At 39.1% G+C, this 16,108-nt stretch overlaps 1 protein-coding gene across 4 annotated transcripts in view; it reads left to right on the forward strand.

Moving 5' to 3' along the window:
- Nucleotides 1-16,108, forward strand: part of UBE2U (ubiquitin conjugating enzyme E2 U) — a 65,011-nt gene that overhangs the window by 37,243 nt on the left and 11,660 nt on the right. For 3 of the 4 annotated variants that reach the window (XM_070405279.1, XM_070405280.1, XM_070405282.1), the window contains one exon: nt 6,074-6,155. In XM_070405279.1, the coding sequence (XP_070261380.1) occupies nt 6,074-6,155 (82 nt within the window). Of the gene's footprint in view, nt 1-6,073; nt 6,160-16,108 lie in introns of those variants that run through there. The other variant, XM_070405281.1, reaches the window with a different exon arrangement.

Here is a 16,108-nt window from a genome sequence, read left to right on the forward strand (position 1 = left end):
GAGAGAGAGATGACATCCATGTTTTCCTCTTCTCTTAGCAATCCTCTGCCTCTTTCCTTAGAAAAAACTTTGTTATTCAGCCCGCTCTACCCACTTTCTCTAAGAGACCTCATCCACCACTCTGGTCTTCATTAGCCTGCCTTCCAGTAATCTCTAAAGCCTTATCACTAGCCCGGTCCTCTCCTGGGTTCTGCAAGCATGTTTACAACTAAGCATGGACATCTCACCTACAGGTGTTCAGGCATCTCACACTTAGGATGTCCTGAAGTGAATTCATTACCTAAAACCTTATCCTTCATACCTCTCTAGATTAGTGTAGATCACCATTCTTACATTTACTTGCCTGAACCAGAATTACAGAAGTTTCCTAGACCTCTTTATCTCCCTCATTAAGTCTTGTTGCTTTTATCTCCTACAACATCATGAATGTTTTCCCTCCACTTCACACCACCCCATCCACAACCACTGCCTTAATTTGTGGTCTCATCAAATTTCACCTCATTGTTGTGATGGTCTCATAATTGGTTTCAATAGAACAAAACATCGCACAGACAAAAATTTCCAGTTTTAAGGCACAAATTATAGCCAAAAAGTAGCACTCCGCTTACATATATAAAAAAGTAAGTTGGATCTTTCAGAATGTTGGTTATTAATTATTTTGTGAATAAACATTACCTTCCTCACTCACTCATGGATGAATGGTTAAGAAACATAACTTAAGGTGCTTAAAGAGACACAGTCTTACTCTGGACGGCTGGATCAGTTGGTTGAGCATTGTCCCGTGCACCAAAAGGTCTCTGGTTCAATTCCCAGTCAGGGCACCACTTGCCCAGGTTGACCATAAGCTGTTTCTCTCACATCAATGTTCCTCTCTCTCTCCTCCTCTCCCTTCCTCTCTCTCTTTCTCTCTCTCTCAAATCAATAAAAAAAAATTGTTTTTATTGATTTGAGAGAGAGAGAGAGAGAGAGAGAGAGACTGTCTTTAGTAACTCTATCCATGTAAAGAATTTTATTATTTTTGATACCAGGGCATGTGAATGTTTACTTCATTTCAGAAGTTAGTGGTTGGTTGCTGTTCAGTCAAGTCAGCAAACATACCTTGAGTGCCTACTATGTGTGAGGCACTGAGGAGCTCAGGTGCATTCCAGGAAGCAGAAACCCTTATCAAACCCTGTCAAGAGGCAATTGGCACATTCAGGGAATGACTCAGCGTCCAACTCCTTCAACCAAAAACCAAACCAATTGGTAGAGAATGGCTTTTTATGGGATAACATGTAAAGATAGGGAGGCATTTGGAGACTCCAAACTGCTAAGAGGGAAAAAATGAAGCACATGCCAACACTGAACAAAATTTGGAAATTATTGTGTTGCACTAAAGAACGATTTAAAATGGAAGGATAATGAAATGCCACTGACTGCAGTTCTTCTTCAAAAGAGTCCGATACAACATTTTTAACGTGGTTCTTCTTTCTGGGTCACTAACCTAGCATGTCATTCACCTTCTTTGCGAAGGCAATAGCTGGTAATGGTTACCTCTAGCCCAGAAGAATTTCTGAGACTTTGATTCCAGCCCTTGCTGCAATATTTCTTCATCACCCTGACTCTTCTTCCTCCGGGGATTTGTTATAAGAATGTTTCAAGAGCTTTCTTTTAATAATAACCAGCACTTAATTTTTAAAAAATAAATGTAAATATTACATCTGCTGCTGGCCATTTTGTCTTTGGATAATTCAGCTGGATGAGATCCAATACTGCTTTTTTTTATCAGCCTAATTTCCTGGCAATAATAAAGACAAAGCTTTTAGATTATAGAATGCGTCTTCAACTACTCAGAAATAAAAGGGAAACTTCCAATAACTTCATTTTCTGCAGTTCCATTCTTATCACTGGAGATATTATTAAGCTCTTGTGCATATTTTTAAAAGCTTTTTATTTTACAAATAGTGATGCGTGGTTATATTTTGATTTGGGTTAATAACTCTTCTCCACTTCTTTGTGCCACAAACCTATCAGTAGTCATGTGTGCCATAATGATAGTACGTTTATTCTTGTCTAGCATGGTTTCCAGAGTGTACTCTGTATTATGTTTTTTAATCACCCCAGTGTTATTCTTTTATTTGTTTATCAACAAATATTTATTAAACATCTAACACGTGTCATGCGCAGTGGTATGTCAACCCAGTGAGCTAGGCATTTATTATAACTCTGTTTTACAAGTGAGAAAACCAAGACCAAGGCAAGCTAAGTAACTTACTAAGGTCACACATGTAAGAGGGAATGGCATGTATTGGTAAAGAGTATAAGTTCTGGAGCCAGTTTGCTCTGCCATTTACTAGCTGTGTGGCATTGGGGTACATTTCTTAACCTCTCTGTGTCCCAGTTCCTTTGTCTGTAAGATAAAAATGACGATAGCACACACCTCATGGGTTGAAGCACTTATAGCTGCACCTAGCACATGCGTGTTCAATAAGTGTGGTTATTATTAATTAGTACAAATAGACTGTGGCCCAAGGACTTGAACCAGATCCTCTGACTCCACAGTTATTGCTTCTTGTCATACTCTACTGCCTTTATAATATGATATAAAGTGTTTATTTCTTTATAGCCAGAGATTTATTTTTTAGTTGAATTTATTGGGGTTACATTAGTTAATAATACTATATAGGCTTAAGGGGTTCCATTCCATATGGCCTGAGGTTTAAATTCAAACTCTGAAGAATATGCAGTACATGTTTTAATAATTGTAATTATTAGCTCATAATCATAGGCAATCATATGGGAAAATGTATGAATGATCCACCGTTCTCTGTCCATCACTATAGAATGGCAAATTAAAAGCTTGGCAGAGAACAAACCACTACATCTGGTTGTGGGCAACAGCACCTTAACGACAGAATATGATCCCCATAAGGAAATGTTTATGTTCGAGGAAAAGAATTCCTTCAGACCAGTGTACCCTGTAATATTGAGCGGGGGCTTCCTGATGTTTGCTGTCATCAAGACAGACCAAACAGCCTGAAGCATCCTGGGGATGCTTGCTTTCACCCTAGGAGACTTTCATTCTTTGAGTCTTTGAGCCAGAAACAAGGGCAAGTGTCTCCGAACTGCATTTGGTCTTGAGAGGCAGTATTGTCTAGTCCTCATGCCTGGTTCTAAGCCTTGACTGCTCATTAGAACCCCAGAGGAGATTGTAAAAATTCCCATGTAAAGGGCACACCCCCAGACCAATTACATCAAGAGCTCTTGGAGCAAGACCAGGCAGCAGTAGTTTTTAAAGCTCTCCAGGTAATTACAATGTGCAACCGAGGTTGGCAAGGCTCTAGCAGGAGGAGCATGATGCCAGGAGTTCGAGACTCCTTAGCCCTGTACGAGTTTGCCACATAGAGTAACGTGAATTTAGGTCAGTCATTTAATGCTTTGTACTCATTTTTTTCCATTTCTATTCATTGACAAAAACGTCCCACTTTTATTTCAAGTTGCTGTGAGATAATATGTGTGAAAATAAAACCTGCTAAGGCAAGTTGGTGCTATTATATTTCTTTGGACATTGGCAGTCCCAGTAGTAGAAAAATTTTTTTTTAAAGATCAACCTATACAGATGTTGGAAAAGAGGTGTGTCATGGCAAAAACAGAGTAGGAATAATACCTGGTAATCCTTGGGAGGGAAGGAAGAAATATTATGGAGGCAGTAGAAGTTGATTTTCTATCACAAACTACAAAGGCCAAGATACGGTAATAATGGGGGAATTTCAACTTCAAGGACTTCTGAGATAATTTTACTGGTCCTTTCTTCTTGCTCTCTCTCCTGTGCTCTCTCTCTTTTTCTCCTGTCCTCATTCCTCCATTATTTTCCTCCAATCAACATGATTTATTGAACATCTTCTATCTCTAGGCAATGGACTGTGTGTTGGAGACAAGAAGATAAGTATTATGGTAAGATTTTTGAGGAGTTTACAGGCAGGTGGTCAGAGACAGATAAGTGAAAAAAACTATCGGGCTAAAATAGGCATATTAAACATTTGTACAAATACTGTGACTTTTTTTTTAAAAATTCTCTCAGCAGAGGAAACAATGAATAAAGTAAGTCAATGATGTCAAATTAATGGGAATAGTCAGGAAAGATGACCACACCATAATATATAAGAAAGAGACTGCTGTACATATTCAAATAAAAAATGTAGGAAAAGCAATTTCAAAAAATTAAGGAAATTTATAAATTATCCTTGATTCAAATTTTAAATTTTGTCTAAGTAATATATAGTCAAATGAGAAGACTTTACTCAATCTTTTGTTTGTTCATCTATAAAGTGGGTATTATAGTGGTAACCACGGCATTCATACTTTACAAGTGCCCAGTATTTAGTAAGAACTCTATTAATATTAGTTATGATAATCATCTGAAGGAAACAATGAGACCTCACTAAGAATTCTTGGGAGCTCAGATTTCCTTCTTTAATAAAAGAGAGGAGTATATATCCAAATACCAATAGAAACAATATTAATAAAACCTCTAAGAATATGTATGTAACTGGTATATGTGCTTATGATTGAAGCAAGAAAAGAATTTTTTAAATATTTTTATTGCTTTCAGAGAGGAAGAGAGAGAGAGAGAGAGAGAGAGAGAGAGAGACAGAGAGAGAGACATGAATGATGAGAATCATTGATCAGATGCCTCCTGCACACACCCTACTGGGGATCAAGCCCGCAACCCTGGCATGTGTCCTTGACCAGAATCCAACCTAGGACCCTGCAGTCTGAAGGCCGACACTCTATCCACTGAGCCAAACCAGCTAGGGCGCAAGAAAAGAAATTAAAATATAGATAGGAACATTGCTAGTGAAAATCATGTAATAGTAATAAAAAAATTACTCAGTTTAAATGTCTTTATCAGTGACAAATTTCATCAGGCAAGAAGGGGATAATCAATCATTGGTAAGAACTAAGACCCAGATACTGGCAAGATTGGTGGAAACATCTAGTTGGTTAAATAGTTCACGACTGTCAACCTAGGACAATTAAAAGAAAACAAAGAGATGATAGACAGACTGACAGACAAATAGATATGGTATACATGTATATTTTATCTGGATCTAATCATATTTTGTGTAAAATCTACCAGTGTCTTAAGCATAATAGATGTCAATAAATTTTATGTGAATTTGAAGGCATGGGTTTTATAATTAACCACAAAGAAATGAGCGAGTGGTGTAATGTGATTTCCACAAAATACTAATGCAGATCCAAGACGTAGCACACAGACCGAGGGAAGCAGTAAGTCACTTGCATCTTTGCTATTCAAATGAAACTAAGATCCTGGGCTGGTTCTGGATGCAAACTTTAATAAGGACATTAGCAAATGTCATTGCCAGGATGGTGAGGATGGTTGGGTCGCTGGAAAATCATGTCTTAGAAACAGTTGGAGGAACTGAGGCTGCCCTGGGAGCTATCGCCAAATATTAGAAGGGCTCTCTCCCCCAGGGGAGGAATGAACTTACCCATGACAGCTCCAGCGGTCAGAACTGGAGCAGTGGAAACTCAGCACTCAGATTATGGAAGGACACCGTGACTTACTGTCTGTCTATCTATGCAAAGGCAGTTCCTCAGCTACAAAGAGGAGAGTTTTTTGTTGTTAGCAAAGGATTTATTTACAGGCTGGATGGTCATCTGTTGCAGATTCTTTGGGAAAGATCAAGATCTGTAATGTCACTTTCAACGCCAGGATTTTACTTTGCTACTTGAAGTGCTCAGTTAGAATTTTGTTAAACTATGGTGTCTATAGTTTCTATATGAGTTATTTCAACACCTTCTTCATCACTATAAATGATACATAAAGAAATGTCATTATAATGAAAAGTTTTTAAGTCACAATCTACTTATATCAAACAATATCTCATATTACCAAGTTCAAATAAAAGAAAAAAAATATGGAAAGTGTCTGAGAATTATCACATGATTTGCAGTATATAGTGTACATCATTGCCACATATCAACTTAATGAGAAGTGGATTATTTTAAACTTTGAACTATCATTAAAGAATGCATAGATAGCTTCTTTTTTATACTCTAATTTCAGTGCTCGAGAATCCAGGTTTCATTGGACAGTATCATAAGTGGAAGAAAATGGAGCAAAAACATCAGAAAGAATGGAATTTAAAGTAAGTAATCTTAAGTGTCTGGAATATATTATCCTATTAACTTGAAAAATATTGACTATTCCACTTTCTACTATCTAACTGAACCATCAGAAAAAACCCTTTGGAAAGAACTTATACTTTTTTTCTAAACATAATAAAAATAAGAAGTATTATTTTTTTCCCCTTTTATATGAATCCAGGTGGGAAACATCTTTGCTACCTATTGGTTGCCAAAAATGGATAAAGGACCAGAGATAGAAATAGGAATAGGAAAATAAAAAACCTTAACTTGTTTATATATCATCAAATAGCTTTTCATCCTTCTCAGAGCTCCTAATATTTTTCCTCTCCCACAGATTTCTCACTCAGGAACCAAATATATTACATCTAATGAGAAAGTATGTCGTAAAGTACAGAAATAAAGTATGATTGTATCTTCAGAAATCAGACTCTTAGGCAGCTTTAAGGAAGGGATCTCCGTCTCATCTTGGGCTCTTGACTTCCAAAGGCAGTTTTTCTGTTTCATGATGCAAGAGCGAAGACTTCGTCTCCGCTCTGTGGTGTGGCTTGGGTTGTAGTAGTCATTTATCCTGGTGGGCTTATTTCAAAGTACTGAGTGAGTGTGCTACCACAAAGCTAGGGGAATTAAATATTCCCCCCCTTTTTTTGCATTAACCTCATTTACCTCATTTTTTAGATCTTTGACTTGTTAGCCTGTGACCTCTTTTCCAGATGGAAATACAGGATCAGTAAACATAATGTGCTGTATTTTGGATTTGTGTAGGAATCAAGGCTCTTAAAATATACTTTCCTGCCCTTTAGCATCAGACTTCAGATTGGGTTTTCAGTAGGATATTCTTTTTCCAGTTGACTCTGGCAACAGCCCCTCTTTAAGCCAAAGTGGAGGAAAGCTCTTCCATTAGATGCCTTTCTGTTTTCAGAATAAATTATAGGTAGTAGAGAAGTTTTATTAAACAGAATTTGAAATGCACGCATGGTGTGTTGTTGTTTTTTCTTGAAGTCATGTTTTAAGTTTCATTTAAGAGTTAAAGAAACATACTCAGAACATAAAGTTAATTTTGCTTTGAGTGACTTCCGTTTTTATTTCCTTTAAGAGAACTGCTTTGTTTTATTTGTTTGATCATATATTCATTATGTAATGCCAGCATCCCACAAAACCCCCAAATTTAGAAAAAGTAGGACCATGTCATTTTCAACTTATCCATCCACTTCTACATATGGCTGAAATAATTGCAAGCTGTTTGAGTGCTAGAACATTTTTCCAAATACATTATTTTGAAGTTATAGGTCAAATTATCATGTGCGTGGTGACCTTGTCAGAATGAAACTCTCACACCTTATGCCATCTGGTGGTTGATGAGAATATATTTATATCATAATATTTGCTTCTTTTCGATATTGGAATTGATTAGCTAAAAAAAAAACCCACACTAAATAAAGTTTTTAAAAGATAGTACATTTATCTGTATAATTTTATTGTAACATAAATATTTGAGTATGCAAAAATCTAAAGTATGGTGGAATCAACTTTTTTTCAGATAATTATTAAAAGTCTCATATTTATCAAAATATATGAGGTACAATGAAGTGGTCAATTCATAGAGACAAGTAGAAAATATTTGGGGATCTATGCAAGTGAGCGATTGGTCTACATATCCATGCAATATCATATATGCATCTTTCTGTTTTTATGTTTGAAAATGCTTTTCTTACACTGAAATTTCCTATGAAAAACAAAACAGAAAATGCAAATTGAGAATCTTTCAACTGTATAGCATTAAGGAAAAAGAGAGACTTATCTTTCCTGCTTCATATCCCTCCTCCTACTGTTCTCCCATCCCCTCATCAATCAAGGTCCAATTCTTCAGCCACACTAAACTCTTTTGTATTATTGGGAACATAAGATCTTTTCACCTCTTTGTGCCTTCTGCCTGGGATATCTTGCCCAGTAGGGTCCTTGCCGGTGGTCTAGAGTCAGGATTGGTCTGAGTGAAAACGTGGACTGTGGAACGCTTAAGTGCAGGGGCGCTGGAGCCAGACTGCCTGTATTGGATCCTGGCTCTGCCAGTTATCCACTCTGTGACCTTGGGCAAGTTATCTGAATTCTTTGTGCCTCAGTTTCATTCTCTGTTAAAGGACAGTCATTACTGTACCTACACCCCTTTGAGGTTGTGAGGACTAAGTAAGTTAATACATGTACAAGGCTTCAAATTGTATCTGGAACATAATAAGTTCCCCCTGAGGTTCCCTATTATTCATGCTCTTCCTACTGTGGCTCTAGTTCAAGTTTCCGATGGAAAATCTTTGGAGGCAGCATGGGGAAAGAACATGCGCTTTAGAGTCAGACAGATCTTGGAGAAAGTCTTACCCACAGTGAGTTTGTTTCCTTGCCTATTAAATAGAGATAACATGACCTAGGTTGCAAAGTTGTCTTGCATTTGATCTCTTGAATGAGATCGTATATATATAAAATTATATACCTGTTGACATATGGACATTCAATAAATATTAGTCCCTTGGGGGTAGGGAGAGATAAAAGCCCATGCCCACCAACTTTTCAAATAAAAATAGTCTTGTCAGAAACATGTAAAAATTTTAAAATTTTTCTCAAGTTAGGAAAGTAATAACTATCATGACTACATTTATTTTAGTCCCATTATATGCATTTTTTTTTCCTCCGCTTTTCCACTGCACCTCTACCCTCTCTTCTGCCTGGCAAAGTATTTCACAAGGACGGCGTGAAGATACAGCTAAGTTGTCTCTTTGTGAGAGGGTCCCTGCCATCCTCTCCTTCCATGGCACTCTCTCGCTAGCTCTTTCAGCCCCCGTGGCGTGGGACTTCATCTCTTCGTGAAGAGTGACCAAGGCAGGGCCATTCTGGTAGCTCAGCACAGTACCTGTCCAACCAGCAGGCACTCAGGTAGTGTGTGTAGCATGATGCACACTTAACGTGTACCTTGTTTTCCCACTTAATAGGATTAAATGTGAGGACAGTTAATTTTCAGAGAAATAAAATGTAGGTACTGACTTCTATTAAGGCCCATTCTGATGTAGAGATTATGGTTTTACTTAGGGAATTCTAAGGATGTAGTCATAGAACAGTGATTGAAAACTGGAAATATAAATGACTGTCATAAATATTTTATGCAAATTCTTAAGTCCCACCCATGTTTTTAGTTAGTATTACTAGGTATCCATTGTCATTATAAGCACCTCATAAATAATTATGAATTGATCATTTGGTTTGGTGTTCATTTCTAAGGCTTTTTTTTTCTTTCCCATTGTGTTGCCTGCCTTTTGGCTATTTGTACAAATGCTTTATTTCAACCAAGACATGGGAAGAATATGAGTCTAGAACAGCTGTGGGCAAACTACGGCCCGTTTGAAATGAATAAAACTAAAAAAAAAAAAGACCGTACCCTTTTATGTAATGATGTTTACTTTGAATTTATATTAGTTCACACAAACACTCCATCCATGCTTTTGTTCCGGCCCTCCGGTCCAGTTTAAGAACCCATTGTGGCCCCCGAGTCAAAAAGTTTGCCCACCCCTGGTCTAGAATCTAATCAGTAATTTGCATATATCTTCTCTGTAGAAAGACTGAAAGATACAAAATCAGAAAGCAGTGCAAGCTATTTTTTTAAATTTTCTTACTTATGCACATACTAGAGGCCCGGTGCATGAAATTCATGCACGGGGGGGGGGGGGGGGGCGGGTGGTCCCTCAGCCAGGCCTGCACCCTCTCACAATCTGGGACCCCTCGGGGGATGTCCGACTGCTGGTTTAAGCTCAATCCCGTGGGCCTAAACCAGCAGTCAGACATCCCTCTCGCAATCTGGGTCTGGTGGCTCCTAACCGCTCTCCTGCCTGCCTGATCCCCCCTAACCACTCACCTGCCTGCCTGATCACCCCTAACCACCTCTGCCTGCCTGCCTGATCACTCCTAACCACTCGCCTGCCTGCCTAATCGCCCCTAACTGCCTCTGCCTCAGCCCCTGCCACTCCGTCTTCATCCGGAAGGATGTCCAGAATGGTGTCCAGAAGGTCATTCTGCTGTCCCGTCTAATTAGCATATTATGCTTTTATTATTATAGATAAAACTATTTTTATGTCATGATCTATAGTTAATGATTGCTTATGTGGTAATGGAAAGATCTATGCCAGTAGTCTAAGATTTGTCAGGCAGAAAGTTATCCATTCTGGAGAAGTTTTACATTCTATGTAGCTTTAGAAAAGGGTATTGCTCTTGTCTATCCATAGAAAGTATGGGAACTAACATGGCAAAGCGCCTACTGTGTGCCAGGCATTCTCCCTTTGTTTCCTAACATAATACTGGCCATGCTGTTGTGGAGCTGACCTCTAAGTGTACACACACATCTCTAAGTGTAACTCCCAGTCATATCCATCAGCCTTCTTCAAAGCCAACTAGTCAACCTACGCTCCAGGTCAAAGCACTTTCCTTGTTATAGGTCACAGCTTTAAGACAAGGGTCTTCGCCTCCCTTTCTGGAAAAGCAGAGGCAGCTAGTAATTATATGCAGTTTACTGATGAGGGAAACATGAGGCAGAAAGAGACTAACCAGCTTGCCTGAACTTATTGATAAGCACATATTGTGTTTATAAATGAAAACTAAATGATTTCCAATCTGACTATTAATATGTGCTTACATAAAAGCTTAAAATTTTCAGGTAACTGTTAAAATATTGCCTACCCAATTGCAAGCACAAATTGATTCTACCTCCTATAAAAAAAAGTTTTGGGGGGTTTTTGTTTTGTTTTGTTTTGTTTGGAGCATAACTATGTTTGATTCTCTTTTCTCCAGTTATATAGAAAACATTTATGCTGGGTACATTAATTTAGTGGGTGTTTGTGCTATTCTTTCAGGTTAAACATTGTTTTTTATAGGGTTATATAATTATATATTTAATGCATTTTAAGGAGGAATGCCAGCTTTTTTTATTTCCCAAACCTTGACTGCCATCTTGTGGTTAAAAAGAAAATTGACATTAAAATGAGCCTAGGAAATGATCCCTTGAAAATATAGTAGTAGACATGGAAAAAATATAAATATAGGGGCGGGGGGAGGGGGAGGGCAAATCTCTTTGTAAAAATGATTTCTTCCAAGCAACTGCTTAGTTTGTGCTTGGATGTTTTTAGACAAAATGAGTTCAGTACTTCAAGAAGCATTCAAAAAACTCGCATCCTCCTTTTAGCTTAAATGTAACATCTTATGATATTCAACCATCCAGATTTCTTTCATAACAGATTTTTACTGAGCACCTACTTTGTATGTTTACATTTGTCTGGAAAAAAATCCAGAAAATAAGAAAGTATTTCCATTTTATAAAAAAGGAGTACAGAAGGAGTTTTTAAAAATTCCCTAAGGTTACACACTCAGTGGCCTGTCAGATGCTACAACCCGTGCATTTTTCTATTAGATCAGGCTGATATCAGCGCAGACACTGAAAACCCAGGGGTGTTTTTGGCTGTAGGTAGAAGACATGGTTCAGGGGCACTGTTATGGCAGAAAAGAAGGCATTGCCACTTGTCCTTGGGAGCAGCACAAAATGAGGCTCTGCTGTTGTGTGGAATCGCTTACGCCTCAGAAAACAGCTAGCATGTCTTTCCCACCTCTCCTCAAGTTTCCTCTTTTCCTGAATAAAAACACTTAAAAAGGGCTTCTCCACCCGATTCTAACGCATGCATGGAGGCTTCCCTACACCAACCAGCAATTCTCAGACGCCAGCACAGTGTCGGAGACTTCAGCTCAGTTCCAGTGCTGTCTGCCCAGAGAGAGCATCACATTCCACAGGTCAAGGGCTCAGTCCCACAGACGACCGTCCACTTCACATGCCAGTTGCAAACCCAGTTGTTACCTGTACTTCAGACTGACTCACTGTAATTTATAAGTTCCCGTGAACCCCTCCCTCAGGTTTGCTTAATCTGCTAGAACACAAAAACCTTTTGCCTCACTAGATTACTGATTTATTACAAAGGTTATATATTTACATGCATTAAATATCCTATCTAATAAAAGCCAAAAAGGGTAATTGACTGTACCTTCGCTATGCTTCCCATTGGCTAATCAGGGCGATATGCAAATTAACTGCCAAGAAAGATGGCAGTTAACCGCCAACAAAGATGGCGGTTAATTTGCACATGTAGGCGCCAAGTGACAGAGCGAAGCCGGCTGGCCCCGGGCAGGAGCAGCGAGCAAAGGCCAGTGTGGCGAGCGAAGAGCAAAGAGGGAAGCCCGCCACGCCGGCCTCGGCCACACCCCCAGGGCCCGCATGCGGCGAGCGAAGGGCTTAGCAAGGAGCTAAGCCCCTCGCTTGCAGCGCCGGCCTCCGCCACGCCCCCTGGGCCCGGGCCCCTCCCGGCGAAGAGCAAAGGCCTGGGTTCCGGGCACCGGAGGAAAACTGGTGCCAGCAGCCAGGGGAAGGGGCCCTCGAGGGGCCCCAGACTGCGAGAGGGCACAGGCCGGGCTGAGGGACCCACCCGAGTGCACAAATTTTTGTGCACCGGGCCTCTAGTATAATTATATAACCCTATAAAAAAACGATGTTTATCTGAGTATCCTTTGTCTATATTTTTTCCATGTCTGTATTTTCCAGGGAGCCTTTATTACAGGTTTATGAATCAATAGCCAAATGAAGAGATACATAGGGAAAGGTCCCCAAAGAGAAGCTTCTGTCCCTGTGGAGCGTGAGGCCCAGCCCAGGGCATGTGAGAGCATTTTAGTTCCCTAATGTGGAAGCTCTCTCTCTCTCTCAAAAAAAAAAAAAAAAAAAACAACCTATGAGCTGTCCTTATTGGGATTTTTATGGCCGTTTCATTATGTAGTCATGATTGACTAAGCTATTGGCCATCAGGGGGTGAGACTGAAAGTTCCAATCCCAAAACCACATGGTTGGCTCCTACTGGTAACCAGCCCCCCATCCTTGGGTGGGGTCCAAAAGTCACCTCATTAACCTCATAACAAGAGACACCATTGTTGCTGTCATCACTTAGGTAATTCCAAGGGGGTTGGGGGTTCTGTGCCAGAAACAGGGACAAAGACCAAATGTATTATTAGAAGTCACAGCATCACACACACCCAGTTCTTTCAACTGCTTTTTAAAATGAGTTCCACATTCTTTATTGTTCCCTTCTATGGATATAATTCATTTCATCAATTTTTCTCTCTGAATGTAGCCCTAAGACTTTGCCATAGCTTTCTGGTTGCAGCCCAGAATCTGGTGGAGCGTCCTATACTATAAATACCGGGGCTCTCCCCTTCATCTCTCCTCAAAAAGGGGCTTTGATACCAAGTCAAAAACATATATTGGACTTTTTTAAAAAGAAAATTGCTCCTCTAATAGTGCTCCCACATAGAACACTCTTTCGAGGGGTTTCCCTGTCTCTCTCTCCCTCTCTCTCATGCCTTCCTTCTCAACAGCCCACCCCACTCGTACTCTCCCCATCCTGGCCACAGAAATACCACGCATGGACTGGCTTAGGCCTTGGTCTGAGCAGAGTGAGGGAGGACTGCTCCGGTTGCCCAGAGGTGTATTAGCTTGTGGGCCACCTGAAAGGAGGAACCACAGGGAAGCCAAGAAGTTCCCTTAACAGTGGTTCTCAACCTTCTGGCCCTTTAAAACAGTTCCTCATGTTGTGACCCCCAACCATAAAATTATTTTCGTTGCTAATTCATAACTGTAATTCTGCTACTGTTATGAATCGTAATGTAAATATCTGATATGCAGGATGGTCTTAGGCGGCCTCTGTGAAAGGGTCATTCGACCGCCAAAGGGGTCTCGACCCACAGGTTGAGAACCGCTGCCTTAGTACGTATTACAAAAAGTCAGATTACTAGACTTTAGGATACAGTAAGTTTTATGGCTCTTGTAATGTACATAAAGCTATATTTTCAAATGTGTGGTCCTTTACATTGCTACCAAAGGTACTGAACATTTAAAATGAATACACGTGTTAGGGTTTTTTGTTCTATTTTTTAACTTTATATGGCATTTTCCTTTATAAGCGTTTAATTTGCATTTCTTTAGAAATCCTCAACACCTTTTTTTGTTTTGTTTTGCTTTGTTGTTGTTTTTTTAATATATTTTTATTGACTTGGGAGAGGGAGAAAAAAACATCAATGATGAGAATCATTGATGGCCTGCCTCCTTCCTACGCGCTCCGCACTGGGGTTGGAGCACACAACCCACCTGCAATCCAGGCACGTGCCCTGACAGGGAATCCTGACCTCCTGGTTCATGGGTTGATGCTCAACCATCGAGCCATGGTGGCTGAGCCAACACTTTTGTTTTTAATTAGGAAGACAAATGTGTGAATGAAAAAGGAAATATTAGTCTTCAAGTTTTTTGAAAATAAAGTCAAGTTATGCTATTTTCTAAAGTCATGTTTGTTCTGAGGAAAAGAATTTTCTAATGATTGATTGATTGATTGATTGATTGATTTAGTACACACACAAGGCTCACAGAGGGCTAGAAATAGTTTGTCTTCCTGCCAGATAGAGTGGCAAGACCTCTTAATTCATTCAAGGGACATTGGATAGAGACTTCAGAAGGGTCAAGCCTTAATAGTGAGGCTGTGTTATCCCCCAAATAAAAGCTGGTCTAATGAGTTCAAACATGAGCCTTGGAGATACCTAACTGATTTGCAAGGTATTAGTTGCCTCTTGTTCAATAGAACAAAAACTGAAACAATGGGCAACCATATTTAAAGGACTATAACAAAATTGAGTGCCCCCAAAATAAGATTTACAATATCCTTTATTCTATTCAAAATCACCAGTCATATTAAATAAGCAGGAAAATATAACCCATAACCTAAAGAAATCTCTATCACTTAAATAGATCCATAAATGATAGAGATGATGGAATTTATAGATATGGACCTTAAAGCAGCTATTAAGCATCTTGTAATGTATATTCAAAAAATATAAAGAAAATCATAAATATAATGAAGAGAAATGGAAGATATGCAAAAGTCCATCTAGAGATAAAATAAATGAGTAAATGTTTTAAATACACACTGTATGGAAAGAACAGCAAATTAGCCACTGTAGAAAAAATGGCCCATGAACTTGAAAGGGTAGCAGTATAAACTCTTACAAGTAAGCCTAGAGGGGGAAAAAGAGCCTCAGTGAGCTGTGTGACAATATCAAGTTGTGTAAGTTACTTGTACCTGATGTCTCAGAAAAGAAGTGACAGAAAAAAATGTGAAGAAATAATTATGGTTGAATATTTTCCAAATTTGATAAAAGCTATAAACTCAGAGAGCATGTTCAATGGATCCCAAGACACCGAAATATAAAGAAACCATACCAAGGCCCATTATAATGTGCCACAATAAAATCACTGCAAGTCAGTGATAAAGTGAAAAATCTTCAGAGCAGCAAAGGGTAAAAAGAAAATACACACTGCACATAATGGGACAAAGATAAAAACAACCAATAACTTCGTGTCAGAAAACTCGTAAGCCAGAAGATAATGGATGACAATTTTATTTTATTTTATTTTTAATATATTTTATTGGTTTTTTACAGAGAGGAAGGGAGAGGGATAGAGAGTTAGAAACATCAATGAGAGAGAAACATCGATCAGCTGCCTCCTGCACACCCCCTACTGGGGATGTGCCCCCAACCAAGGTACATGCCCTTGACCGGAATCGAACCTGGGACCCTTCAGTCCACAGGCCGACACTCTATCCATTGAGCCAAACCAGCCAGGGCTGGATGACAATTTTAAAGTACTCGAAAGAAAGAAATTGTTAACCTAGATTTTATACCCAGTGAAAATCTCTCTCTAAAATGAAGGCACAATAAAGACTTTTTCAGACCAATAAATTCAACCACATAGATGAAGTGAAAAAATTTCTTGGAAGACAATATCTACCAAGGCTCACTTAAAACATAATAGATAACCTGAATAATCCTATGTTTCATAAGG

The sequence above is a fragment of the Myotis yumanensis genome, unplaced genomic scaffold (assembly GCF_028538775.1).
Source record: "Myotis yumanensis isolate MYYU_CA2020_CCGP unplaced genomic scaffold, mMyoYum1.0.hap1 SCAF_2, whole genome shotgun sequence".
NCBI lineage: Eukaryota > Metazoa > Chordata > Mammalia > Chiroptera > Vespertilionidae > Myotis > Myotis yumanensis.